Source organism: Protopterus annectens, chromosome 7.part0, assembly GCF_019279795.1.
Source record: "Protopterus annectens isolate FY-2018-M chromosome 7.part0, PAN1.0, whole genome shotgun sequence".
NCBI lineage: Eukaryota > Metazoa > Chordata > Ceratodontiformes > Protopteridae > Protopterus > Protopterus annectens.
The window spans coordinates 508968504-508994281 of NC_056739.1; the positions used below are offsets into that span (position 1 = coordinate 508968504).

At 38.0% G+C, this 25778-nt stretch overlaps 1 protein-coding gene across 1 annotated transcript in view; it reads left to right on the plus strand.

Moving 5' to 3' along the window:
- The first annotated feature begins 3375 nt into the window (after window positions 1–3375).
- Window positions 3376–25778, plus strand: part of LOC122806571 (transmembrane domain-containing protein TMIGD3-like) — a 270705-nt gene continuing 248302 nt past the window's right edge. Inside the window, exon 1 of the mRNA XM_044077108.1 lies at window positions 3376–3603. Within this exon, the coding sequence (XP_043933043.1) occupies window positions 3564–3603 (40 nt within the window). The 5' untranslated portion in view covers window positions 3376–3563. The remainder of the gene's footprint in view (window positions 3604–25778) is intronic.

Genomic DNA, 25778 nt, shown 5'->3' on the forward strand with positions numbered 1-25778 from the left:
TTACCCTGGGTCTATATACTCTTCTCCATCTCCTCACTGTGGGTTGGTCAGCAGCATTCCCATCCTCACCACCCTCAGCCTCTTCCACAAGTTGTATGATAGCTATTGCAGCTCCTAACATTTTGCTGTTGTGAGTGTTAAATGTTCCCCGATAGTTTACACTGGTGGTGTAGGGTTTGGGAAAAATGGAGGGGTAGGTGTTTGCACAGTTTATAGTGGCATTCTGGGCTGGGCTGGTTTTCTGCTTGTGTAATTGGCTGGTTCAGATATGTTTTACATGGCAGTGAACCTAGTACCCCTTGATTAACTTCCTACTGCTGCTTTCCCTTCCCACTGTCCTTCTGTTTCATCACGGGGGCATGCCACACAATTGGTGTACTCCAATGTGCACACTGCTGCTATTTCTTGGGTTCACTTCCTTTATCTTCCTGTAGATCCCATTGCACGACGCGCACACCTGCTTACACTTTATCATATGTGCCAGGTGGGTTTAGACACACCCCCTGGCTTTGCTGTGCTAAGCTGGATGCAACCCCGAGCAACAGGGCTCCAATCTGCTGACAGTATGCCTGACATCCCACACATGATGTCACCTACCTCCTAGTCTTGCACTCAGCTATTCATACTCTTACACTGTTGGGACCTGCCTCACATGCTGAGGAAAACCGGGATTCACTATCCTTCCCCTCATTTGCATAGGATTGCCTGCTAATGCATAGTTACATGTGTCACACTGTGCCTCCCCCCTTAGCAACCATTATTCACTGGCCAGGTTGTCTTTTGTCTGCCATTGAGTTGCATGGCGGAATACTGATTTTAGTTAGACTGCTTTTCTCAGGTTTATTTTCTTATTTCCCCACCAATCTCATTTGCGCTCTGCTGCCCTATGCTTCAACAGACGTGATCGGTGGACATATCATAAAAGTTGTATTTTGTACATTTTGCATTGTTTATAATGCCAATGGCCTTCTACTTGGCCATTGTCATGCTTCCTCAATGATATGCAGCCTTTATATGGTGCTGTCATAGCTCCGTTTTGGAGTTTGCAGTGCCATACGTGGTTACTAACCGAGTACAATTCTGCATATTATGCTAGTCCTGCACGCCCTGATTCCTGCTTCCTGGATGGCAGATTTACCTCATTTGCATGGTTTTCACCTGCAAATGGGGTAATTTGCATATGGGGGCTGGTAACATGCAGCACTAGTGCTAGAGCACTCGTGCACGTCAAACATGCACGTACGTCGAATGCTCGGCCGCCATATTAGCAAAATTTCCTCTTACACTAATCATGCATGCCGTGCAAGCTTTTGAGAATCCAGGGATATGATGTTGTCGTCTGACACTTCACATTCCACTTTCCCCACTGTAGTTTGATCTTGGAGTTGGTATATATAATTAGTGGGGGGTGTGGGGGGCAACAATCGGTGAACTACGTACATTTGTTTTTATGTTATAGTTATGCTGGTTAGGGATATTAATCAATTTTAGTAAGTCGTTTTATTAACAGTGTGAATTCCATTTGCTAATACGTTTTAGTTAGGTTGCTTGAAAATATTTAGGTGGTTGTGATAATAGTTATTTAAGTTTGTTTTGAGTAGCAGTTAAAGAGTTAGCTTAACACAGGCACAGGAGTTCAAGTGGGCCAACTATGGTTATTCGATCTTGTGATTTTTGAGATTTTGGGATTTCGCTTTTATGGTATTTTGGCATTTACGGGTCAATATTTACTTTTTCAAACAAATTAACATTCAATAACGTAATTTAAACCCAGTACTTGTTTTACATTTTCACTAATTCTTGATTCTCTGCCACTTGCTTGCTTTCACAGACTTCGTACGGTATTTGACATGTTCAACATTATGAGATTATTGGGGTTTATCCAATATGCATGAAAATCTATCTGCCTGTCTATATATATATATATATGTGTGTGTGTGTGTGTGTGTGTGTGTGTGTGTGTGTGTGTGTGTGTGTGTGTATATATATATATATATATATATATATATATATATATATATATATCTACATATGTATATAGATGTACATATATATCACTGCATAAAGGTTATGAAGTGCTGCTATCTGTCTGTCTTGAGTTTACAAACCATACCATTTCCACATGGCATCTTGCTTGATCTGTAGTAGCATGAATTATGCCTGTGCTTGACTTCCTTACCTGGTGTAGTTATCTACCATGGGTTAGAAATACTTTTGTCTCAATCTGGAGTCCCCCCACTTTACCATTGCATACTTTCCTTATAGCACTGGGATGGCATATGGCGTATGATTGCTACTTCTGTTACTTGTCTTAAATGATATAGCAGCACACTGTGATCTGAGGATACTGGATTTTTTTTATCTTCATTGGGTCCTGCTAGCGTTTGCTTTTTTCCTGGCACAAATTTGTTGCATCAACTAAAACACTAAAAACAAACTGAAAAAACAATAGAGTAATGGGCCAAAATGATGTCTCCAAAACACTTTAATAACTGATATGTGCTTTCGTCTTACTAAAATCATAAACCTTTTTCCAATTTTAGTAAGCCAAAAGCACTTATCAGTTATTAAAGTGTTTAGGAGACATCATTTTGGCTCGTTACTCTACTGTTTTTTTCACAAATGTGGTGCATGCTGGATTGCTGATGCTTCCATTACCACCTGCAATTTGTGTTAGCATGGTGCTGAATGGTAGGTGGAAGACAATGATAATTCACACACAGCATACACATCCTCTTATCTCTGCCTGCTATTTCCCTTAAAATGGATAAAGCAAACACTAGCAACCCCAAATGAAGATAATGCTCGGACTGGACAGTTCTGGGGACAGTGCTGCTCAGTAACGTTATGAGTATTACACAAATGGTACAACTCCTCTGCTCCACAGTAAACTGTTTTTCCGATACTGTATCAGTGACTCACACTGCTATCACACATATCATTACATGATGGGCATTATATGGCAATATTACTTGAACATGTGCTGCTTTTCAAAACTTTTTTACTTCAGAGCGGTTACGTTTCCGCTGAGTAGTAACTGTCAGAATAATATTAAGTTCTTAGTCCCCGTGATTATATAAGTTTTACAAAACATGACACTTTCAAGTTTAGAGTTAAAATGATACATTTTTGTCAGATAGAAACTTGGATATGGTTCTTGTTACTATCTGAAACAGATGCATTATGTCTGACTTGCCAGAAAACATCTTTACTCAGTGGCCTAAGACAATATTAAGAAGGAAAACAAAGACGTGTAGTATAATAAAAGCAAACATTATTGAATTCTCTAAAGAGAGTTCAAGTTCCTCATTCATTGTTATAAAGGAAAGGATCTCTGAATAACATTGATGAAATGCAGTTAAATGTGCTACTGTACCAGGGCTGCTTGAAGTTCAGCATGTCTATATTAAATCTATGTAATTGTACTTTACTGAACTGAACCATCATAATGGTATCTTAGCACACTACTACAGTAAGAAAGAGGAACTGTTACTTGCCTCATATGACCACAAAAACAGCAAGGAAATGTTTCAGTCATCTCAGCAGCACAAGACTTCAACACAATGAAAAGCCTCTGGATTCTTGTACTCACTTTATTTTCTGGTAAGTGAGAAACAGCAAATTATATTTATATGTTTTTTTTTTGCTTTGTTTGCTTCAGTTGTATTATTTGTGAGCAATATATATGAGAGAATGGCAGAACAGTTTTCAGAATGCTTTCAGGTAGCGTACCTCCATTAATAACCACGCATACTTCAATTATTCTTTGATAAGGAACACTTTGCTTAAGGAAAGATGATTTTTTTAATAACTATCATAAACTATATTATATATCTCTCTAGTTTGTCCAAACAGGTCATTGCACAAAGCAACGAGAGAAGTGCGCAACTTAAATGACACTAGTACAAAAAATGAAGTATGAAAATATATAATTCAAAGGAAATTAAGTTAAAAATTTATGAATGATGTACACATTGTATTGTCTTTTCACGCATTCAAACAAAGATTTTGAATATCTAAAATGTGTATGTGTGTGTGTGTTTGTGTCTGCAAAAGTTTGTACGTGTGTTTGTGTGTGTGTGTGTGTGTGTGTGTGTGTGTGTGTGTGTGTGTTATAAAAAGAGAGAGAGAGAGAGACAAGTTCATAGAATCCCATTTTAATACTTCTTTTTGTTTTTTCATCCCAATGAGTGATGCATTTGATTGAATTCTGTATTGTTAGGATATGTATATGTATGTATCTTTTGGGAAATGGAGTTCATGTTTTCATATTTGTTTGACTTTTTCTTCCTAAGGATGTTATAATTATGGAGGAAAATATTGAAAATAAGCAGCTGTATCCCTTTCTTCTCTTATCCACAGCTGTCCAGTGTCTGTGTGCTTATATAAAGTAGCGTTGGAGCACAGCCCCCAACATGGGGAGGCCCTGTGTGTGTGTGTGCGTGTGTGTGTGTGTGTGTGTGTGTGTGTGTGTGTGTATACACACACACACACACACACACACACACACACACACACACACACACACACGCGCGCGCGCACACACACACACACACACACATACATATTAGTTTAGATGGAGTGTGGGGACTCTGTGCTGCGATGGGATATACATATATGTTTACATCTCTCAGTATATGCTCTTAAGAGATTAGGAAAAAGCCATTAAAACACACACAACTGAAAAGATACTGCTACTATGCAGTAAAATAATAATGAAGGATGCTTACTTCACTCAACACAATAAAATGGTTCTTGGTAATGTAGTTGCATCATTCCATTTTATAATCTGAAAAAGTACAGTGGTGAATCGGATACTTTTATAAGTCATGTGTGAAGTGGTTATTATTGAAACTATTGTTTGTTTATCAAAGCACTGCTGTTCTGTGCTGTGTATGATGATTTTTCATAATACTCATGAAAACATTTATCCTGAGAGACAAATGTCAGAATCTCTAATTTATAAATGTGCTTGAACTGTAAATGCATGAAAACCAAGTACAATTATTAACCATAATTTTCTTTTTTCATTGTGCACATCTGTAGTGCTCTAGTGAATAAATGCCTTGCAAGCTATTTATTTTGTGAATCATGTATGTGGCTTGAATTGTGCAGGAAAATAGGAGTGTCAAATCAAATAGTTCATTATTTGTCAGAGAATAAGTGAAAGGAAAAAAAATGAATAAATCAGTTTTAAAAAGAAGACAAGTGAAAGCAGAGCACAGGAGAAATTAGTCAACAATACGAATGACAAAAAAAAGAACTATTATGCTTGGAAATTATAATGAACTAGAAAGTTTTGACTATACATTGTTACATGTTCGAGAAATGGATGCCAAGAAATTCACCTCAAGAGCAGAGTGAAAACAAAGCTTGGAAGGTGAATCTTCACATCTGTTTCAAGAATATATAACTAATAGGTTATGATTAGAATGAAACACCCAGTTGTAAATCTTTGTAAAACATAATGCTAGACAGTGATAAAGAGTAAAACCACTAAGAGTTTTACAGTTTTCAAAGCTGTAACACATTTAATGGTGGTGTCATACAATTCATTGTAGTACATGGAACTTCAGCCGCTCCACTGAACTACAAGAGAAAGAAAAAAAGTAATGCAAGAACATGCAGTAACCTCACACGCTGTGACAGCAGAAAGAAGCAGATTGTATCTTTTATCCTACAACATCATTTAAAGCTCTAATGCACTTTCTGCTGCCACTCACAAAACAAAATGCAGCAGCGTGAAGTGTATTACAAGTTCTAAAGTGTTTTTTTACCTTAGTTTTGCTTTAGTGTGAGACTACAGCATAGCAACTCTGAATGGTGCTTAACATACTGGATTATGATCAAGTCACTGATTGTTGTTGCTTTCGGCTTTTCCCGGTTAGGGGTCGCCACAGCGGAACTCCGGTCTGCTAATGATTGGCAGTTGATTTTTACATGCCGCGTTGCCAGCCCTGACGCACAACCTTCAACGAAGGTACGCCCATTCACGCATGTCTCCATGCAGAAGACGCTCTAGCTGAGAATCAAGTTGGACAGCGTCTTACTGTGAGGCGACAACGCTACCGCAGCACCACCACCGCGGTCTGACTTGTAACTTACTTATTATGTGTTGGAGACATGGAAGCCAAGACATTCCCCGTGAGAACAAAGCTTGAAAGGTGAATTGGGATCCATGTCAAGAACACACAATATGTACATAGGATCGGAGATCTGATCATAATCATTTGTAGTGCAGAGAGATTTATCTGCTCCATGTACTTCAAACTAATGTAAAGGTAAGAAAAACAAACAAAACCATGATGTGTTCTGTCAGATTTGTAAGCTGATAAAGCAGTGGGGAAGTGATTGAAATCCTTGCATATTCCCTGTCTAAGGGAAGCAGATGTAACAAAAGTACTGTCTACTTCAGCAGACAGCAAGCAGAAACAGTAGTTGAAAGAAGCTGTTTCATGCCATGCTGCTACCCACTGGTCAGCACTGTCTGCTTTTAGTGCAGACCCAACCTTAACAATGCATTAACAGTTGTAAAGCACATTTCTAAGCATTATTAAGGTCTGGTTTCTCACTATGGCAGAGCTGAACCAGAATGTAATTTAAAAAGAAAAAAAACACAAAAAAGGAAGCAACCAAACTGGATTAAATTGTCCTTACATGTGAAGGCGAAGGCCGAGGTACCAGAACCCAGTAAAGGACAATTTAATCCAGTTTGGCTGCTTCCTTTTTTGTGTTTTTTTTTCTTGTTAGAGCTTCTATTTGGATACTTCGTGATCCAGAAGTGTTTTTTTTTGTCCAGAATGTAATTTAGCCATGTTTAAGTGTAATCACAGTGCTCTCTGCACTACAACCTTTAAGGTAAAAGTGCTTAACAATTCACAGCACTCCATACAATGCTTACTGACATCCTGACTGAAATCACTGTTGAGTATTCCTGACATATGAGTTGCCACTGCTGATATCCAGCCTGCTATGAAAGCTTTACTTTCCTTAGGTAGTATGTCTGATGTCTCAGCTTATACATATTGGGGTATAAAGATGGACATACAAACATGGATCCTCAGACTATCTTGCTGCCAGCCCAAACACAGGTTGTCCATTTATTGGACTGTTCGTTGTTTGTTCATTGATACTTTTGCTTCATTTGTTTATCCAGATAATTGCCCCATCGGGGAACCTTTCTTTTTATCTCATGATATTTTGTTAAAGTAGTAGATTTCAGCTTGGTAGGCAGATTCCATATAAGGATTTGCAGACTAACTGTCTTTTTTTCCTAGGCCCAGAACGTGATCAGAAATCTTATTCTATCTGCAAATCATTTGCTCCAAAACCCTTAGGTCTAGACTGTCTGCTGTCAACACCTTTCTTGAAGTCCAGCATCTTAAATGCTTGGCCCAGTTCAAGATGAATAACTTTGCATATTTAGACATTCCTTTGCTGCCAAAGAAAATACTTATGAAGCCTCAAACCGATCCACAGTCCAGTGTTTCTGACTCCAACATACCCGCTGAGAATACAGAGCCCACAGTACTTTAGGCTACTTCTGAGTTGCCTGTTGCAGTTAGAAAGAAGGAGTGGATGGACATTTCATAAGGATTATTCAAAGTTGTTTTGTGTTTCAGACCACCCTCATTTGGGTCACCACAACCACAGGTTACTCCTCTAAACCTACGTAGTTTCCTCTTTCTCTGTTGAGGAGCAGGACTATGACTCTGACCATTCTCTGAATCATTCCTCTCAGCTACAGTCTCCAGGCCAAATCTCATCTAACAAAGGAGACTCCCTTTCCTCTGATTCCAAAACTGAGGAAGCTTCTTTAAGTGACACTATACAAAGCATGAGAAAAAGCTTTGATTGGCAATCCACACAGATCTCTGATATTTATAAGAAGTATTACACCCTCTTGGAGGTGAATACCCCAGCCCCTTTTTTGGTCCCTCCTTCCTCCTTTTCCATCATATTTTTCAGTCCATATCTTCTGTGCCTGACTCTCAATCTCCATTTCCCAAAAGACTAGACATGTTTTACAAGGTTACTGTTGACCTAAAGTATCTATATAAAAACATGGTGGTACACCCTTCAGCAGTTTCTCTGTATTCAGATAAGCCCTCTCACTTACTGCCCTTTACTAATATCCTACCTACAGTCAAATATAGGACTATCGATAGAGGGGAAAGAAGGGTTACACCTCTGCTATCCTCGCCTTTAAGACAAATAATTACCAGACTCAAATGACAAACTATTCTATTTCTGTTTTTAACTCCTTAAACAAAGTTATCTTGGATCTCCCTACAGCAGACTCTAAGCATCATATGCAGGTCTTACTTTGGCAGGCCATTCAGATTGTCAGACACAGTATTAGGCATAGTTATGATGCTATGGACACTCATAGCCGGCCTTAGGCATAGGCCAACTAGGTGGCCGCCTAGGGCGCCAGTCTAGCAGGGGCACTTTTCCAGTATTTATTTGGTATAGGTAGACCAGGATGGGGGCACCAGGTAATGTGGTGGGGGGTGCCATGGAGCCCTTTTGCCTAGGGCACCAGTTGACCTAGGGCTGCTCCTGTGGACACTTATTCAAGGGCAGCTGCCCCTGGATCTGTTATCCTCAGATATGCATGGCTTTGCAGTCACCCTATGCTTGAGGATTTTAAATAAAAAAATCCAGATTCACCTTTGGACAAAGACTGGTTATTTGGCCCTCAGGTAGCAAGCTTGTTCAAAACTATCCAATACCACAAAAGACTGTCTACAATTTCTGCTTTCCTCATTTCCTAGATACCAAAATAACTACCCAGCTAAATCTACCTCTTTCATTAGAAGGGACCCTAGGATAACTCAGAAACAAAGGAAAATCCTTAAGAAAAGATACTCTGAAAAATCCCAAAGGGAACCTGCACCTGGGAGGCCACCCTTTGTAGGCAGAAACCCATGACTACCATTGCAACATCACTCTCCCTATCTTCAGCCCCATTACTCCTCTTTCTCAATGGCTTTTTCCTCTCCATGGCCAGAAGGGAGGCTATTACCATAGAGAAGTGGGTCCCCTCCATCATCATGGATGGTTACTTGGAAAACATCTCCCCTCTGAGAGGCATGCCACGACCTCTTCAAAATCAAGTATCCCTTCTGAACCCCATTATTCAAGACTTCTTGAATTAGGGTACCATTAATCAAGTCCCAAAAGAATTCATGGGGAAATAGTTTTACTCCAGGATTTTCTAATCCCAAGAAAAGAAGGGCAGTGGAAACCCATTCTAGACCTGTGTATTCTGAACATCTACTTGCAGCTAGAATCTATCTGAATGCTCTCTCTTCAGACTTTTTACCTTTCATCCTCCCACAGGCTTTCTTAGTATCATTAGATATGAAGGATGTCTGCTTACATATTCCCATTCATTATTTTTGCAGGGGACTCCTCAGGTTTTTCTCTGTTTTTTCACCTTTTCAGTTTACTGCTCTACTTTTTGGTCTTTCCACAGTCCCAAGAGTGCTCACAACGTGCCTAGTACCTCTGGTAGCTTTCTGTCACTCACTTTAAAAAATACTCAGAAGTCATCTAACCAATATTTGGCTCTGCCAATGCTTCTTTCCATTCACTACTTCATTATATTTGTACTACCTTTTAGGATTCTCCATCTAAATTTCCCCTTCTTGCCATCCTGATACTCTATAAACTGCTAAACCAACAATCTTGCTGTACTCATGGCATATACAACCTCTGCAATGCCTCTGTCAAAATCTCTACGTACAAGGAAAACTGCTATGTATCCACATATTCCTGCTTTGCTAAACTTTGAATTTCTAGATACAGGGAAAACTACAATGTATCCATGTACTACTGCTTTGTTAAAGTTTGATTATTTGTTGCTATGTAACTTATGTTTGTCTCTTTGTATCTTATCTATGTAACATTTTCTATTGTGTTTGTGGAGCTTTTCTTCCCGGGCCTCTGCTGAAAACTGGTATTTTGCCCAGTCAGACTTTCCCGGTAAACAAATATAAAATAAAAAAATATATAAAATAATTTCCCTTCTTCATCATCTTCATTTCACCCTCCATCCTCTGACAGATCTGGGTTTCACTATAAACAACAAAAAAGTCACACATGGTTCCATATAGGACCTGGTGTTTCTGGGACTCAGACTAGAGAAAAAGAAACTGCATTCCTCCCTTCCCTTGGAGAAGGTTCTCAGTCTGTCCATTTACTTCCAAGGTCTCTCATCTGCAACCCGTTGCTCTGAAATGGAGATGTTAAGGACTTTGGGATTCATGGCAGCTAACATTCCTATATTCCCCCAACCATACTCCACATAAGGAAAATCCAATGGTAACTGAAGTCTCTGTAGTTCCAGCATTGCCAGTCACTGGATACCCTGATTACTGTCTTCCCTTGCCTCAAGAAGGAGTTTATTTGGTGAAAAGGACAGGTCATCCTCAACCCAGGATTATTTTTCACATCTCCTGCTCCTCTTCAACAGGTTCACATGGACACCTCAGACAAGGCATGGGGGGTACAGACAGACTCACAGTGAATACAGGAAAAATGGTAACCTCAGTTCCTGAAATAACATATCAGTCTGAAAGATATGAGAGCTGTTCTGCAATCTCTTCAGATTTTTACCCACTGTTGAAGACCAGGACCACTCCAGGTGTATACAGTGAACACTACAATCATGTGATACATAAACAGACAGGAAGGCACCAGGTCTTACTAGCTGTGCATGTTTGCTCAGGAGGCATGGAACGTGGCAGCACAAATAAACATCATATTCACAGCTTCATGCATCCCTTCTTAAGACAATGAACCAGCAGACTGCTTAAGATGGTCCCTGGAAGACCCACATGAATGGACCTTGATCAGAGAAGTGTTCCACAGCATCACCCTTCAGTATGGCACTCCTCAGATAGATCTCTTTGCTTCAACAAGCAATCATCAGTTACCCCAGTTCTGCACCAGGGACCCTTGTCCCACAGCCTGGATGACAGATGCCTTTGCTTTCCAGTGGACAGGGAAGTTCCACTATGCTTCTCTCCTCTGCCTCTTCTTCAAATAATTCTTCTCAAGGCCCAAACTGGCTTCCCCCTTGCTCTTTCATTTGGCAAATAGAAATTACAGGAGAATTCCAATATAGTCAGACCTGATAACTCATCAAAAAGGATTGCTGCTCCACCCAAATCTTCCTTCCCTCAGCATAACCCTATGTATGTTAGGATTTTAATTCCTCAAAGCCATCTCTTTTCTGAGGAAGTTATACAAGCCCTACGGCAGGCTAGCAGACACATTACTAGTAAATCTTACACTGCAAAGTGGAAAAGGTTTTCTTTCTGGTGCTCTAGACAGTCATTATCCTCTCTTAGCACAGATCACTAAGTTATTGCAATACTGCTGTGAACTTCTTTGATCAGGCTTAGCCTCCTCACATATAAAAAACACTTATCTGCTATCAATGCCTGCTTCTCTACTAGGTCTCCATTTATGGCTAGAACAGAGGTCAAGCTTTTCCTTATGGGAGTTCAGCATCTTAACCCTCCCAAAGAAACTCATCCCTCCTCCTTGGGATATTATTTTTGTGTGAGAAAAGCCCACACTTCCCCCCTTTAAACCAGATTTTGTCTGGTTCTCTAAAATTATTCACTTGGAAAACCATTTTCCTCTTGGCCCTCACCTCTGCAAGGGTGTCTGAACTTCAAACTGTCATGGCCATTCCCCTTTTTTATTTTTCACAAAGATGGGGTGACTCTCAGGACTAAGCCATCATTCATGCTTACAGTAGTCAGTGAGATGTCTCTCAGTCAATCCATTCATCTTCCCACCTTTTTTTCCCAATCCCAAAATGTGGGAGGGGGGTCTTATATTCTTTGGACAGTCACAGGCAACTCAGATTTTACCTGGACAAAACTAAATCCTTCAGAAAGACTGACCAGTTTGTATCATTTATATCCTCAAAGTTGAGACAGTCAGTCACAAAACACTACTGCAACTTGATTTCAAAGGCTCTTTCTGCAACTCAAATCATGGTAATACCTTGTTGCCCTAAAGCACATTCCACTGGGGTAGTTGCTTCCTCGGGAGCTTTTCACAAAGGAATAGACTCCAGGTCTATCTGGGAGACACTCACTTGGTCTTCTTTACACATCTTTACCAAGCATTACAAAATATACTCTTTCTCCAGGTCTAGTGCAGCTGTTGCATGGGCAGTTCTGTCTGGTCTGCTTGACAGCTCTTCTTCTCAATAACCAACCACCCTTCCTACATCCTTCAACTCTGGGAATCACCCATATTTCAGTCAGGACATAGCATAGTTGTGTAAAAATTTACCATAACAGTAAATGTTCTACTGATTGCAGTATTCCATCCCATTCTCCCTCCCCTCTTCTTTTTCTCATTTCCATCCTTAGCTCTCTTTCCCGTGAGTATGGGGGAGTTTTCATACCAATTCAAGCTACACTCTTCCTAGCTGACCAGTCTCTTCTCTCAGTAGTCTTCAGGCTGGTGGCTTTGAGATAGTCTGAGGATCCATGCTTGTACATCTGTCTTTATATCTGTCTTTATATAGCAATGCACACAAGATGATGTCATGCATTGGACATATGATCTATGGAAAGTAAAGCTTTGGTACTCCAGCCAGACATCAGCAGGAACAAGCCATATGTCAGGAATACTGCAACAGTGCTCGGTGAGACATCTACTGTTTTGGTAAGTTCTTATGCTACTGCATTATCCATGGAGAACCACTATGTTAATTTACAAAATGTATTTATGACTCTGTACCGATTGAATTGTCATCATTGTCTTTATCTGCATATCAGTTCTTGACTGTCTAATGCTATTCTAGGCTTTGCTCTGTGAGACCATAAAAACTTGTGGGCTGAGTTCAGGCACAGTTTGAATAATTATAAAAATTATAATATGAAAAATTATAATACGACCATGGTATAATATTAACTAACAAACAGCTCATACTAGTTTCAAGATGATTCGGTTTGGTCCTGCATAAGTTTGTATTCCATGTGAGCATTTGAATACTCACATCATTATTTGACTATTGCTTTTACTTTGCATTGTGTTCCACTCTGTATGTAGTATTCTGAATTCTCATCTTCTGTTATTAATAATAATAATAATAATAATAATAATAATAATAACTATTTGTTAACCAGGCAGGCCCACTGGATGCACAGTTCCTTTTCACAGACAGCTTGGGGACAATATCTGGTTAGGTGTCTTGTTTAAGGTCACAAAGTAGGCAAAGAAGGGATGAAGGAATAAAACCCTGGACCACAGAAACTACAACAGCCTTAACCTCTGTGCCAGCTGCCTGGCAAGCATATGCATTGCTGCTGAAGAATTACATTTGCCAGGTCATGTCATGGTTGCATCCTTGCATACATTACATCATGCATACTAAATTGCCTGACACCTGTTAAGTGGTTTATAAAATGATCTTTGATCTGATCATAGTTGACAGAAATGAATGACAGTATTATTCAAAGACTTCAGCAAGGGTATTTTAAAGAAAAAATACAAATTGATACAACCATCTAAATAACAATACACTGTATTTGTGTGCTTCATACATGTAGTTTAATATGATGTATGGTGTGCATATATGACTCTTAAAATATAACCAGTCATATTTAATTCACTTTTCCATCTTTGCTTGTGAGCTAAGAGCTATAATAGAGCAATAGTGCAGATGGTTAACTAGCAGTGAACAACATCAGAATAAAACTATTATTTATGAGTATAAAGAGAAGAGTGGACAGCAGCCATGGAAATAAATATGTGGTGTTGTACTGGCACTGGCAGTTGTTCTTAAGAATTATAGTGCATCATTACCTCTGCTCTGTGTTGAATAATTTGAACATGATCCCATTTTATAATTGTATAAATAATCTTGGTGGTATTTTTATCAAAAACTATTAATTTTTGTTAGGTGTAGAGGGTTGTTTGTACATGGAGTAGTTGATCGCGCCCCATCAACATTCATGGGTGTTCCAATATTACAAAAAGAAGATATAAGTGGTTCTTAAAGTGGGGCTTCCCTCTTTTGGGGTTAATTTCTTTGCCTATCAGGACCCATATCTTTGGAATCCAATGCCAAAGTGCCTTTGGAAGCTGGCCTAAAAAAATATATATAGATAGACAGATGGATAGACAGATATATGTGCGTGTGTTTGTTTGTGTATATGTATTATATATATATATATATATATATATATATATATATAGAGAGAGAGAGAGAGAGAGAGAAAGAGAACGAGAGAGAAAGAAAGAGAGAGATCACATATATGTATGTATATATCAAAACTGTGATCAGTAAAGACTTCAGAATAACAAAACCCAACAATTTCATAAAGTTGCGTTTGGGGCTGTGTTCACACCATCTGCAAACCCAGCTTCCTAAATATACCCAAGTCTTCTATGCTCATATCAAATTCTGGTAAGGGAGACAACACATTTTTAAAATTGCTAGTTTTGTATATTTGAAACTTTTACACATGCATCCTAATTTTATTGCAAACCATAGATAGACAGAGAGATATGGGTGTGTATGTGTGTGTGTGTGTGTGTGTGTGTGTGTGTGTGTGTGTGTGTGTGTGTGTGTGTGTATACAGAGCTACATGCTTCGTCAATAGATACAGGATAGCAGTCAGATATGTTGTCAGCTGAAGTGGATGATATTCACAATATGGAACCACAAACACCAATCACACATCCAGTCAATTCAACAAATAACCTTGAAATAACAGGAGCTCTCCTCTGCCACAAGACACACCTCTGTGAAAGTTTTTACTGAGAATGTTAGTGTGAAATAGCCTGTGGTCAATACATCATTACTTGACACTGAAATAACAGGAAATCTGCCACAAGGCACATCTCTGTGAAATTCTTTACTAATAATATTGTCATTGTGCAATGTAAGCAAGTTAACATGAAGATCCTTGCTGTTGTTTAATTTTAACTAATCAAATACTTGCCTGCCCTGTGTTATAAACTGGCTGTGATATTTCCCAAAGGAGAAGTCCTTGCACACTAAGGACCACTTACTTAGTTGCCCACTGTCCTTTATCATGAACAACAGATTACAGTGGATAAGCCAGCTACTTTGCCTCCTTAGCTTCTTGGTGTTTGCATTCTGTACACACAAAAAAACATATTCTACTTTGTGACTACTTGTTAATTTTTCTGTACTGGGTATAAAGTGATTGTTCTCTGTAATAATTAGCCTGAAGGTGAAAAGCCTACTGCAGTTATCCACACTATGCTTGGCATTGTTCCCTTCCTTACCCCCATTTCACACACCCCACCTTACTGTAATATTATACGTCCCACATACACCTATCACTTGTGACACCCATTCCCTATACCTTACCAAAATAAAATGTTATTACTGTCAAAGAAACACTCCTGTTTTATTTTCTCTTCCCTACATCCATCAATCATTTAGGATCATTTCCAAGTGTCATTTTCCCTCCCAAACTGCTTTGTACTATATCTTCTCCTAATAAGACCCTGTCCTCAACTGTACCTCTGGTTCACTCCTGAGCAAATCTTCCTCTTCCTTTAATCCTGCAATCCTTTCATATATTACAATTAGATAATTAGATTAGTATATATATCTCTCATCTCTTCCTCTATAATATCTCCCAGCCTCCCTTTTATCTCTCTATACCCCTTATACACCTCTACTCTCAATCTGTCTATGTCCATACAGAAACAAATCAGTATTTTTTTTTACTACCCTTCCTTACCATACCTATTCAACACTATTAACAGACTTCTCACCATATAAATCCATCCTCATTCATATCAGTATTTCCCCATATCTACCTATCAGTCCCTGTACCTACCTATCAATCCTACCTACCAAGCTCTACACCTACCTATCAAGCATACTTATCATCTTACCCTACTTGATTTATTTATTTATTTATTTACTTTGACAGTTGTTAACCGGGTATGTCCGACTGAGCAGTAGCCCATTTTCAGTGGATGCCCGAGTGGGGGCCCATACAGAAACAAATACAAAAACATTGACAAACAGAGGATGACAGCAATCACAGGAGATTTTTAAATACCTACAATACACCTTAAAAGTTTGATTAAATACATAACAGAAGTTATTAGAGCTATGTAGTTTGATGTGATGTTATTCCTCCCATTAATCTCATATACCTATAACTATATCCCCCACTCTCCTAGCATACACTGTGACCTATCCATACTTCCTTCTGAATCCTAAATATGCCACTAATTCAACTTCTCTCATTAGCATTTCTCACTATACTCACAGTCTCAACCAGCTATCACAAGTCCATCTCCTATTGCTACTTACCTACACTTACCACACAACACTTAAATATCTCCTCCAGCTTACTGGACATTAATTGCATTAGCATCTTGAATAATAAGCAAGCATCACATGCACCTTTATCCAAAGTCATGTATAAACTTAAGTCCACATGTAAGTGATTCTTCACTAGCCATATTGCTTACTGGGCAATAATACTGGAAAGGGATATATATATCTCAGTCCAGAATCTGCTCATTTAACCTCAGGACCTACCAAACTATCCCCCACACATTCTGAAGCAGCAACAAACTACCTCTCCAGCCATGTAGGACTTAAAATGCTACACAGAAACCTAAGCAGTCACTATAACAAAGTTCATGAATGTAAAGCTCATGACTCCCCTGACTTTCATAGCCACAGAAACCTGGTTAAAGCCGCTTACCAAAGATTTAGAAATACTCCCACCAGGTCTAATATACTCAGACTAGAGAGAATCAAGAAAAAAGGCAGGTGGAGCTGTTGTTTTCTACAGAAATATTTTAGATCTCTCCACTTACCATGATATTATACCCACTTTCAGCAATGCTGAACTTCTCATATCACACCTCAGACTGAACACTCACAAATCTCTAGCCATCAAAAATCAGTGCTTATCATCTGGTAATATCATTCCCACGAATCCCATCCTGGAAGACATCCTCTTCTGGATCTTAGCCAACATAACACTGGAAACCATCTTGCTAGGAGACATTAACATAGACTGACAAAAGATAGCCATAGAAAACCCCAGAGATTCAATTCAGCTATATAGCTTCTCACAAATGATTGAGATGCCAACTAGAATTAACAAAGCCACATCTAAAGAATCCATTTTAGACTGGATTCTATCATCCACTGAAAACAATGCTGCAATAAATAGCACCCTACCCTATAGCCCAAGTTATCACCAGCTAAGGTACATAATCAGACACCCCGAACAGCCCCACAAGGTACATCAATATAATACAATTGGAAGCTTCAGTAATTTCTATAAAGAAACTTTTACTTCCAGCCTGTTCTAAATCAACTGAGTTCCACTTAAAACTCTTCCTTTTGATGAAGCAGAAAACATATTAAATACAATTTTTTGTAGATATCCTGATGGAGCAAGTGTCATTAAGAACCAAATGAGTTAAAAACAAACCAGCCTCTTGGTTAACTAAAAACAGCAAAGTAACTCATGCAGCTTAGAGATAAAGCCTGGAATTCATGGCTACAAACCAAGTCTTAAACATACAGGCAACAATACAGGCAGTTAAGGAACCTTAGCAAACAATTCATAAAACTGGACAAAAAAGATTACTATAGTAACACTGAAAATTCACCATCAAACACACAAAAATACTTTTGGAAATCAAAAAATACATTCTTCAGTCCTGAAAAATCATCACAATGCTACCCATAACCAATAACTCCCAAATCATTGATTCACTGTTTATGAATACACTAATATCCATCCTACAATATTAATACTCCTACAACTCTAGCCATCCCACTCAATCATTGAAGCCACAACAGACCATCACACTCCTTCCAGTGCCAACGTCTACAATTAAAAAATACATGTGCACCATTAAGGCAACATCCTATGCCCCAGACCAACCTCCATCAGAATACCTCAAACTTGCTGCAGATAACCTTGCATATCCTGTCTCAGTTCTATTAAACCACAATATCCAAATAATTATTCCCCTATCTTATGGAAAAATTTTGATATAATACCCCTCCATGAAGGTAACTCATCAACAAAGCTCATAAACTATATGCCAGTCACCATTCTCTCACCCTTATCCAAAATCTAGAAAAGATGTATTCGCTCTCAACTTGCTACATATATTACTTCTCATAACCTCCTCTTTCCCTCACAACATGGTTTCAGAGCCAAACACAGTACAACTACTGCCCTTCTAAGATTCACAGATATAATAAATCACAGTAGAAAGTCAGGTCTTCTAACCTAAGGCCTATTTCTGGATCTATCCAAGGCATTTGACACAATCAAACATCAAATTCTCCAAACTAAATTCTCTTCTTATGGGCTATCACCATCCTCACTTAACTGGTTTCTTAGTTATCTGACTAATAGGTCCTAAACAGCGAAATGGCAAGAAAGATTCTCGTCTTTCCTCCTATATCTGTCAGAGTCCCACAAGGCTCCATCCTAAGACAACCGTGGTTGCCAAAGAGTCTACTATAGTACAATACACTGATGACTCCACTCTAATATATGCCACTAAGGCACTATCCATGCTTCAAACACTCACCGATAAATCTTTCTCCTTCATAGAACCTTAGCTTGACAACTCAAAAAAAAAAAACTACCTGTAATAGTCGGGGGTTGGGAGACTGGCATAATGGTTAAGGTGTTTACCTAATAGACACAGGGTGCAGAGTTTGATTCTCACATGGGATAATTACCTAGCCTTAAAATGGCCCACAACAGCAGTTAGTCAAGTACTACTCTATAAAACTATGAACCTATAATATAGCATCATCAAAAAAGACAATATAGAACTGGTACTCCACTACAAACTATTAGTATTCCAGGCCAAATTCACAACCAACCAACAATATAGATGACATCACTGCCTCTCTCTAAAACAAGTAAACTGTCTCAGACTAAATCATTTTCCATTGTACTCACAGGGAATTAAAGCCTTTAAAATATTGCACATTCCTGAAAAAATCCCATCTCTTCACTCCATCATTCATTCTTAGACTACTAAGAGACCTTCACATTGCTAAATGTTTCTGTCTCTGAAGCACCCCTGGTTAAATGGGTACTGATATAGGTATAGAATTTGTGCCATAGCTCTCTGCTGCACACAATTGAATGTACTATTATCAGAAGCAAACCCTCCTCTATCATCTCATCTCCTTTATCTTCCTTGTTCCTCCACCCTTCCTTTCTTTCTTTGGGCTGCTCTAACTCTTTATCATAAAAAAATGTTATTCATATACAACCCAGGTTACTGTTATTTGTAATCATAACTGTAAATTGTGTAACTGATGTCTGAATAATGTAATTGCTGCTCATGAATGAAACTGATTCTAAATGATGAAACAATGCAAATGAAGTCTGTATAATGGAGTTTTTCTCCCCAGCCTTCCCCAGAAAAGGGCACTGCTCACTCAGGCTAGCCCAGTAAAACAGGCATTAGTAAACAAACAAATAACCAAATCACACCTGATCAAAAAAGGGACACTAAATTAGTTTCCTTTTCCAATTCCTTCACCACCTCCTACATCCACTCACACAGCATGCTCACAAACACAATCACACCAAATCTTTCAATGTTTTACATGTAGAGTTTTGGCCCCTACTATCCCTGTAACTTGTGAATATTAAGTCCACATGCAAACAACAGTGACCTAAGTGAAAACACCATTGCAGTGCTGTTTCCAACTAATTGTATATCAGTTATTGCACAATTTAGTGAACAACAAGTCGTTATGCTCTCACCATCATCAAGCATCATAATTACAAACTGAAATCATATACTTATACATACACACACACACACACACACTTATATATATATATATATATATATATATATATATATATATATATATATATATATATAGATATAGATATATATAGATAGATAGATATAGTTTACTATCAAAATTAAGAATCACAGTTCTGCGAGTATTCACTTGTCTAAAAAAAATGTCTAAAATACAAACATTATTTAATCAACCTAATGATACCCATAATGTCGATAATTTGCACTTCAATGTGATCAACATTACTCAGGTTACCTTGACTTCCCATGATTTTCTACTAACGTTTTACAGGGGCCCCTGCATATTCCTATATCACACTACAGTGAAGAAAAGGGTAAATTTCCCGATCCCCACTGTAGTATGAAACAGAACGTCAACCCCATATGAGTGAATGTATACTAGCATTCACTAAGGTGGAATAGGTGGATTTGAACATTTACAGAACAAAGTTACAGAAACTGGAAACTATGCATTCGACCATCCCAGTTTTAAGTAACTGCCATTCCAAATTTTGATAGTGAACCTATATAAATATATATATAGATGCACACACACACACACACACACACACACACACACACACACACACACACACACACACACACACACACACACACACACACACACACACACACACACACACACACATGCACACACACACACACACACACACACACACACACACACACACACACACACACACACACAGACACACACACACACACACGCACACAAACTCACACACGCACACATGCATGCAAGCACCTTAAACCATTTACTTCTTATATGTGCTTTTTCTACCTGTTTTGGTTTCTGTTTTAAACACTATATAACATGCTTACTATTCCACCATGGTAACAAAGACGTAATTAAATTTAGCTGTAATTAAAATGCAGCAGACCCACTAAGGAAATGGAAAAGTAATGTGATTAGTACTTCTAAAGAGGACTACATATACAGGAAATTTAATGGCAGTTATTATATAGGTGACTTTTCACAAGAATCACAACTAAAATCTGTCTATACAGAGAAAATTATTTTTTTGAGGAAGTGTCTGCAAGAAAGGGGAAGTGAATGTTCCTACTGTTGCAGTAGCTAGTACTTTTTCTTGCAGCTGGAAAGCTCTTTAATAAAGCATTGTACTAACATTTTCACTGCATGTGTATTAGCATGTTCTGCTGTTCTTCTTCCACTTCACTGAAACAGAATTGTCAAACAATATTTGAATAACTCCGTGGATAGCTATAGTCATTATTAACAAAATGTTATCAAAGAAAAAATATGTGAATTTGCTTCCTTTGTGCCTTCCTACCCCCTCCCCAAATTAGTTTCCTTAACTCTCACAACTTGAGACTAAAACCTTGAGTCTGACAAATGGTACATTTGTACAGAGGGATAGGGGTGTGAGCTGTATGTTCTATCGAGTGTGATTGGATTCCCTCGGCCCTCAATAGCTTACTGCATTACTTTAAGCAAGTCACTTAACAAACAGTGCTTGGCTGGCAGCTGGGAATTTGGGCTAGGGCCCTCAATGGTCCCCTTGACTGCAAGCCTAGTAAAGCCAAGTAATGAGTACACAATCTGTCAGTGTGCAGTAATGATTAGAAATAACAATTGCATACAGAGACAATCAGCAGATTCAAACAAAATATTTTGTAGGATAGCAAGTCCCTGCACTCCCATGTCTGGGATTTTGTCTCCTCAAACACACTCACTTTATTAGTCTTATTCTGAGACTGCAGCAAGTCAGAGAAAGAGTGATAAATTACTGTTATCAAAGTTGCTGTAATTGTGCATAAAAGTAATATGTTAAAATATAGTGTAATCATAGGTCTCAATCTCTTATCTCTAAAATCAGGACAGAAAGAAAAAATAGTCAGGGACAGTTTTTAAATATTAGAAATACCAATCGTAAATGTACACAGAGTAAGTGTAAACTAATTTGTATGAATAATCTGAAGTAAAAGTAGCCTGTGACTTTAATGACTGCAAACCACCACGGATTTTAGGAGGGTCACAAAACTTTTATACTAGAATTAGAAACATTTCAGTGGTGTGAGTCCTATAAACACTGTGACAAATGAAAAATTAGCAAGCAGAAACACTGGTTATCCATGCTTGAGTTAATAAGACCATTGTGAACTGTTATCAAGAATCAGAATAAACGTGTACATTTTTTAAAGGCTGACAGCATAGGTCCTCAGTAAACAATTATACTTTCTTTGTAAAAATCCAGAATGCAGAAACTACAGTTAAAATTCTTTGCCATATAAGCAGTATCAAGACAGGAAGGCATGTTCAAAAGAGGTAGTTTTGCATCATCAAAAAGAACAAAGCAAAATATGTTAATCTAAGTTGGTAGAACGTGTGAAAATTAGATATCCTAAGAGGGAAGTAATGAATCTAATATTAACAGCAATAAGCAAGCCTGGAAGAATAAATGTAGCAGTTCACAGAGACCAGAAAATGAGAAAAAGCTGTGCTTTACTGTCACTGTGTGCATGACAAAATATGGCTCACATACAACTGTTCTAGACAGACTACAGTTAGGAAGGATTGCTAGTGAGGAAGCTAGGTTATTGCTATAAACAATGAACCAATTTTGGAATAGGAACAAGAGTAGCAAAGGCAAAGTAGGTTAGCCATTATAAGAAATGGAATGACAATTCTCAAATCAAGAGGATGAAAACAAGGGATTTAATGCCATCATCACTTGGGGACAGTTGGTTCCAGCTGAGATTTGATAAAGAACACTAACATGCTGGACTTTTTGTTTTGATTTTGACAATCTTCAGATAATTAAACTCACTCATATGTAATATAAACGCCTTGCAGACATAATGGGTGGCCACTTAAAAGCTTGTGATCATGACCTTTAGCAAAGTGAAATCAATGAAAATCACACTCTGCGGATGTGGAGTGCTTGTTTTCAAGACCTACCATCGTACTTTAGTGTGATGTTCCCATTTATAAATTATTTGCAAGCCGAGGGAAAGAATTAAGTCCATTAGTTCAGACTTGAATGCATGATATTCAGAATAAAGAACTGTACCTCTATCTACAACACCAAATCAATAAATACCTTTTGTTTTCCTTGAGTATGTTGTTTTCTTTAAATGAGTAACCATGACTATAAAATCCTGATGCCATATCCCTCCATTTGGCTATGGCCAGTGGGTGGCTTCTCCAATATTGGCCACTCATTCTCACATCATCCCTTTGGGAGTGTTCCTCAGTGTCCATTGGAAGCTAGCCTTTCAGTGAATGGATTCAGGAGTGAGAGACATCCAGTGGTGGTAACATTATCCTAGAAGACAAAGGGCTCAGTGATTTTTCCCCAGGCCTATTAAATTTAACATGATAGTTTGATGTGTAAATGATTTCACAATGCTGCCCTCCTGTCCCATGCATGATTCCTTTCACATATCTAATAATGATTATTACACAATGCACTGCTAGGTGGATAATCAAGCCATGGCCTGTAATGTTGTTTGCTGAGCCCCACTCTTCTGGGACTCAGTCATGCCACAGGTCAGTCTGTCCAACAGGATGGGTAAGTCGATATTGGTATTCAATGCCATGAGGCTGTCTGTTACTTGTAACAAGTGTAAAACAGCACAATATATATGGATTCCTTATAATCAGAAGAAAAGAAAAGAGGTGCCAGCCGATGAACCATGAGATAGGGTATCTGAGTGTGCCAGTGGTCATCTGGATTATGAAGGAAGCACTGGGCCCTGGAGGGCTAGAAACAAAGTAAAACTGAGCATCTGAAGTACTATGGTTTGTTCTGAGGAATGTCATTCACTGAATGACATCTTCTATAAGTAGGGTTGGTACTGTATGCTCAGAATGAACAAATGATTTTATAGGCAGCCAGCTTGAATGAAACTTATGTAACAGTCTGCAAAAACTCACACTGTTGTCATTATATATCTGTGTAGTGAAGAATATGAGAAGGCAAAGTGCCAGAGAACTATCTATCGCACTGTTTGACTGCTGGCTGCCTTCATCCTGAAACTAGCTAATCTGACATTGACAAAGCAATTCTAATTGATGCAATCAAAAGGAACAAAGCAATATAAAAGTCATGCTCTTCAAAACAAGGCTAACAGCATAACAACAAAATATATCAAGTGTATTCGGTGTGGTATATATAGAAGCGAAAGGGTAAATAATACAGAAAGGAACAGATGGAAAATAATCTAGTATAGCAATATATTTGTGCAATGAATTTTACGTCATGAGCTGAAAGGAGCATAATCAGGACATGGTGGAGCAAAGGTCTAAAGGTAGAAAAAATATGGCGATTGGTAATAATATGTCACAGTGCTAGCTGTTAAAAATAATGCAAAAGTATGTAAAAGTGTTATGGAAAACTAAGCACATAGTGAGGCAAAAAATGTCATGGTATTTTTAAGATTTTCTGAAATATCAAGCAAACCATTCCAACCAGCTCAACAGTCAGTTACATACTCAATATTCTACATCTTATTTGCAAGCCATGGGCTAAGGGCTCCTCATATTAAGTATTTTTTTACATATGTAATGCATATTTGAAGCCATTTTAAGTAATGCAACTTCTAATTTTTCCTTTAGAATCCCTTTCAACTCTTAGGTCTGCTATTGCTATTCCTTACTTAGTTCAGTAGTACAAATTACTTGACTAGTAACTGAAGAAATGTTGCAGCATCTTAGCTTTAAGCAGGAACATTTGGAAAACATATTTTCCATGGAGTCCAGTGTGTTCCTACTGCCTGATAGTATAGTCATATCTTTCAACCTCTGATCATTAACAATATGCAACTGACCATTAATGATCAAAGCATGGAACCAAAAGGGGTACACTCTTATTTTTTTTACAAGTAGAAAATCTCTGAATTCTGGGCTTAGTTCACTTATTTAATGGTGTGTGAACCCTTAAATAGATCAACCTTATCAAAATCGGTAACCCTTTAATGAGCAAGGATAAAACTGAGAAACAAAATCACAGCTCTATGCTGAAAGCACAGTAACTGAAGGGCAAGAAAGCATTGTTTCTGCTGCACCCAGTACAATACAACATCATCCCTTCCTTAACACCTTCGCCACAAATGATTACTGTCTGAGTTTCTGAGAGCCAAGTATACTATCTTGATGACGATAATAATAATAATAATAATAATAATAATAATAATAATAATAATAATAATAACAGTGACCATAACAGTCAGGCTTGACTTGCTCCCAATAATGAAAAAAGAAAAACATCCATCATAGCCATTCTTGCCTACAGGTGAACCTTTCTTCATTTGTATTTACTGGCCCATTCTAAGTAAAAAGTGCTTTCTGAGCTCTTCATTCTAGAGCTCTCCACTTACACAGGAAAATGTGACCTTTATTTCTAAATGTACATACACATATTTGAGAGAAATCATCATCTGAAGTATTGATAACTTTATTTACAACAAAACCCATGAATTCATTTATTTCCACTCTACAGCTTGCATTCACCCTGCTTCTCAACAAAACATTATAATACATACTTATCTTTCTCAACTGCCTCCTTCTTGGTGAAACACATGGAAACATGATATATCTGCTATTACAGCTAATGACATTCCATCTTATTTAATTTCAAACAGCTTCTTTCTATAAAATAAATCTCTTGGCTTATTTCAGTGAACAAAACTCAGAAGCATTAAACATTTTAACACTGATAACTATAGAGCTAATATAGACAGAAGTATGCTATAATCATTGTTATAGTTGGCATAAACTCTCCAAGCTGAGAGGAATGTCATCTGTATATGAATTAATTATTGCAAACTTGCATAGACTGAGTTAATGTGCATTGTATAAAAAAATATGAATAATGTTAAATACCATATATATATATATATATATATATATATATATATATATATGTCTACCTGATAATGCCGAAACT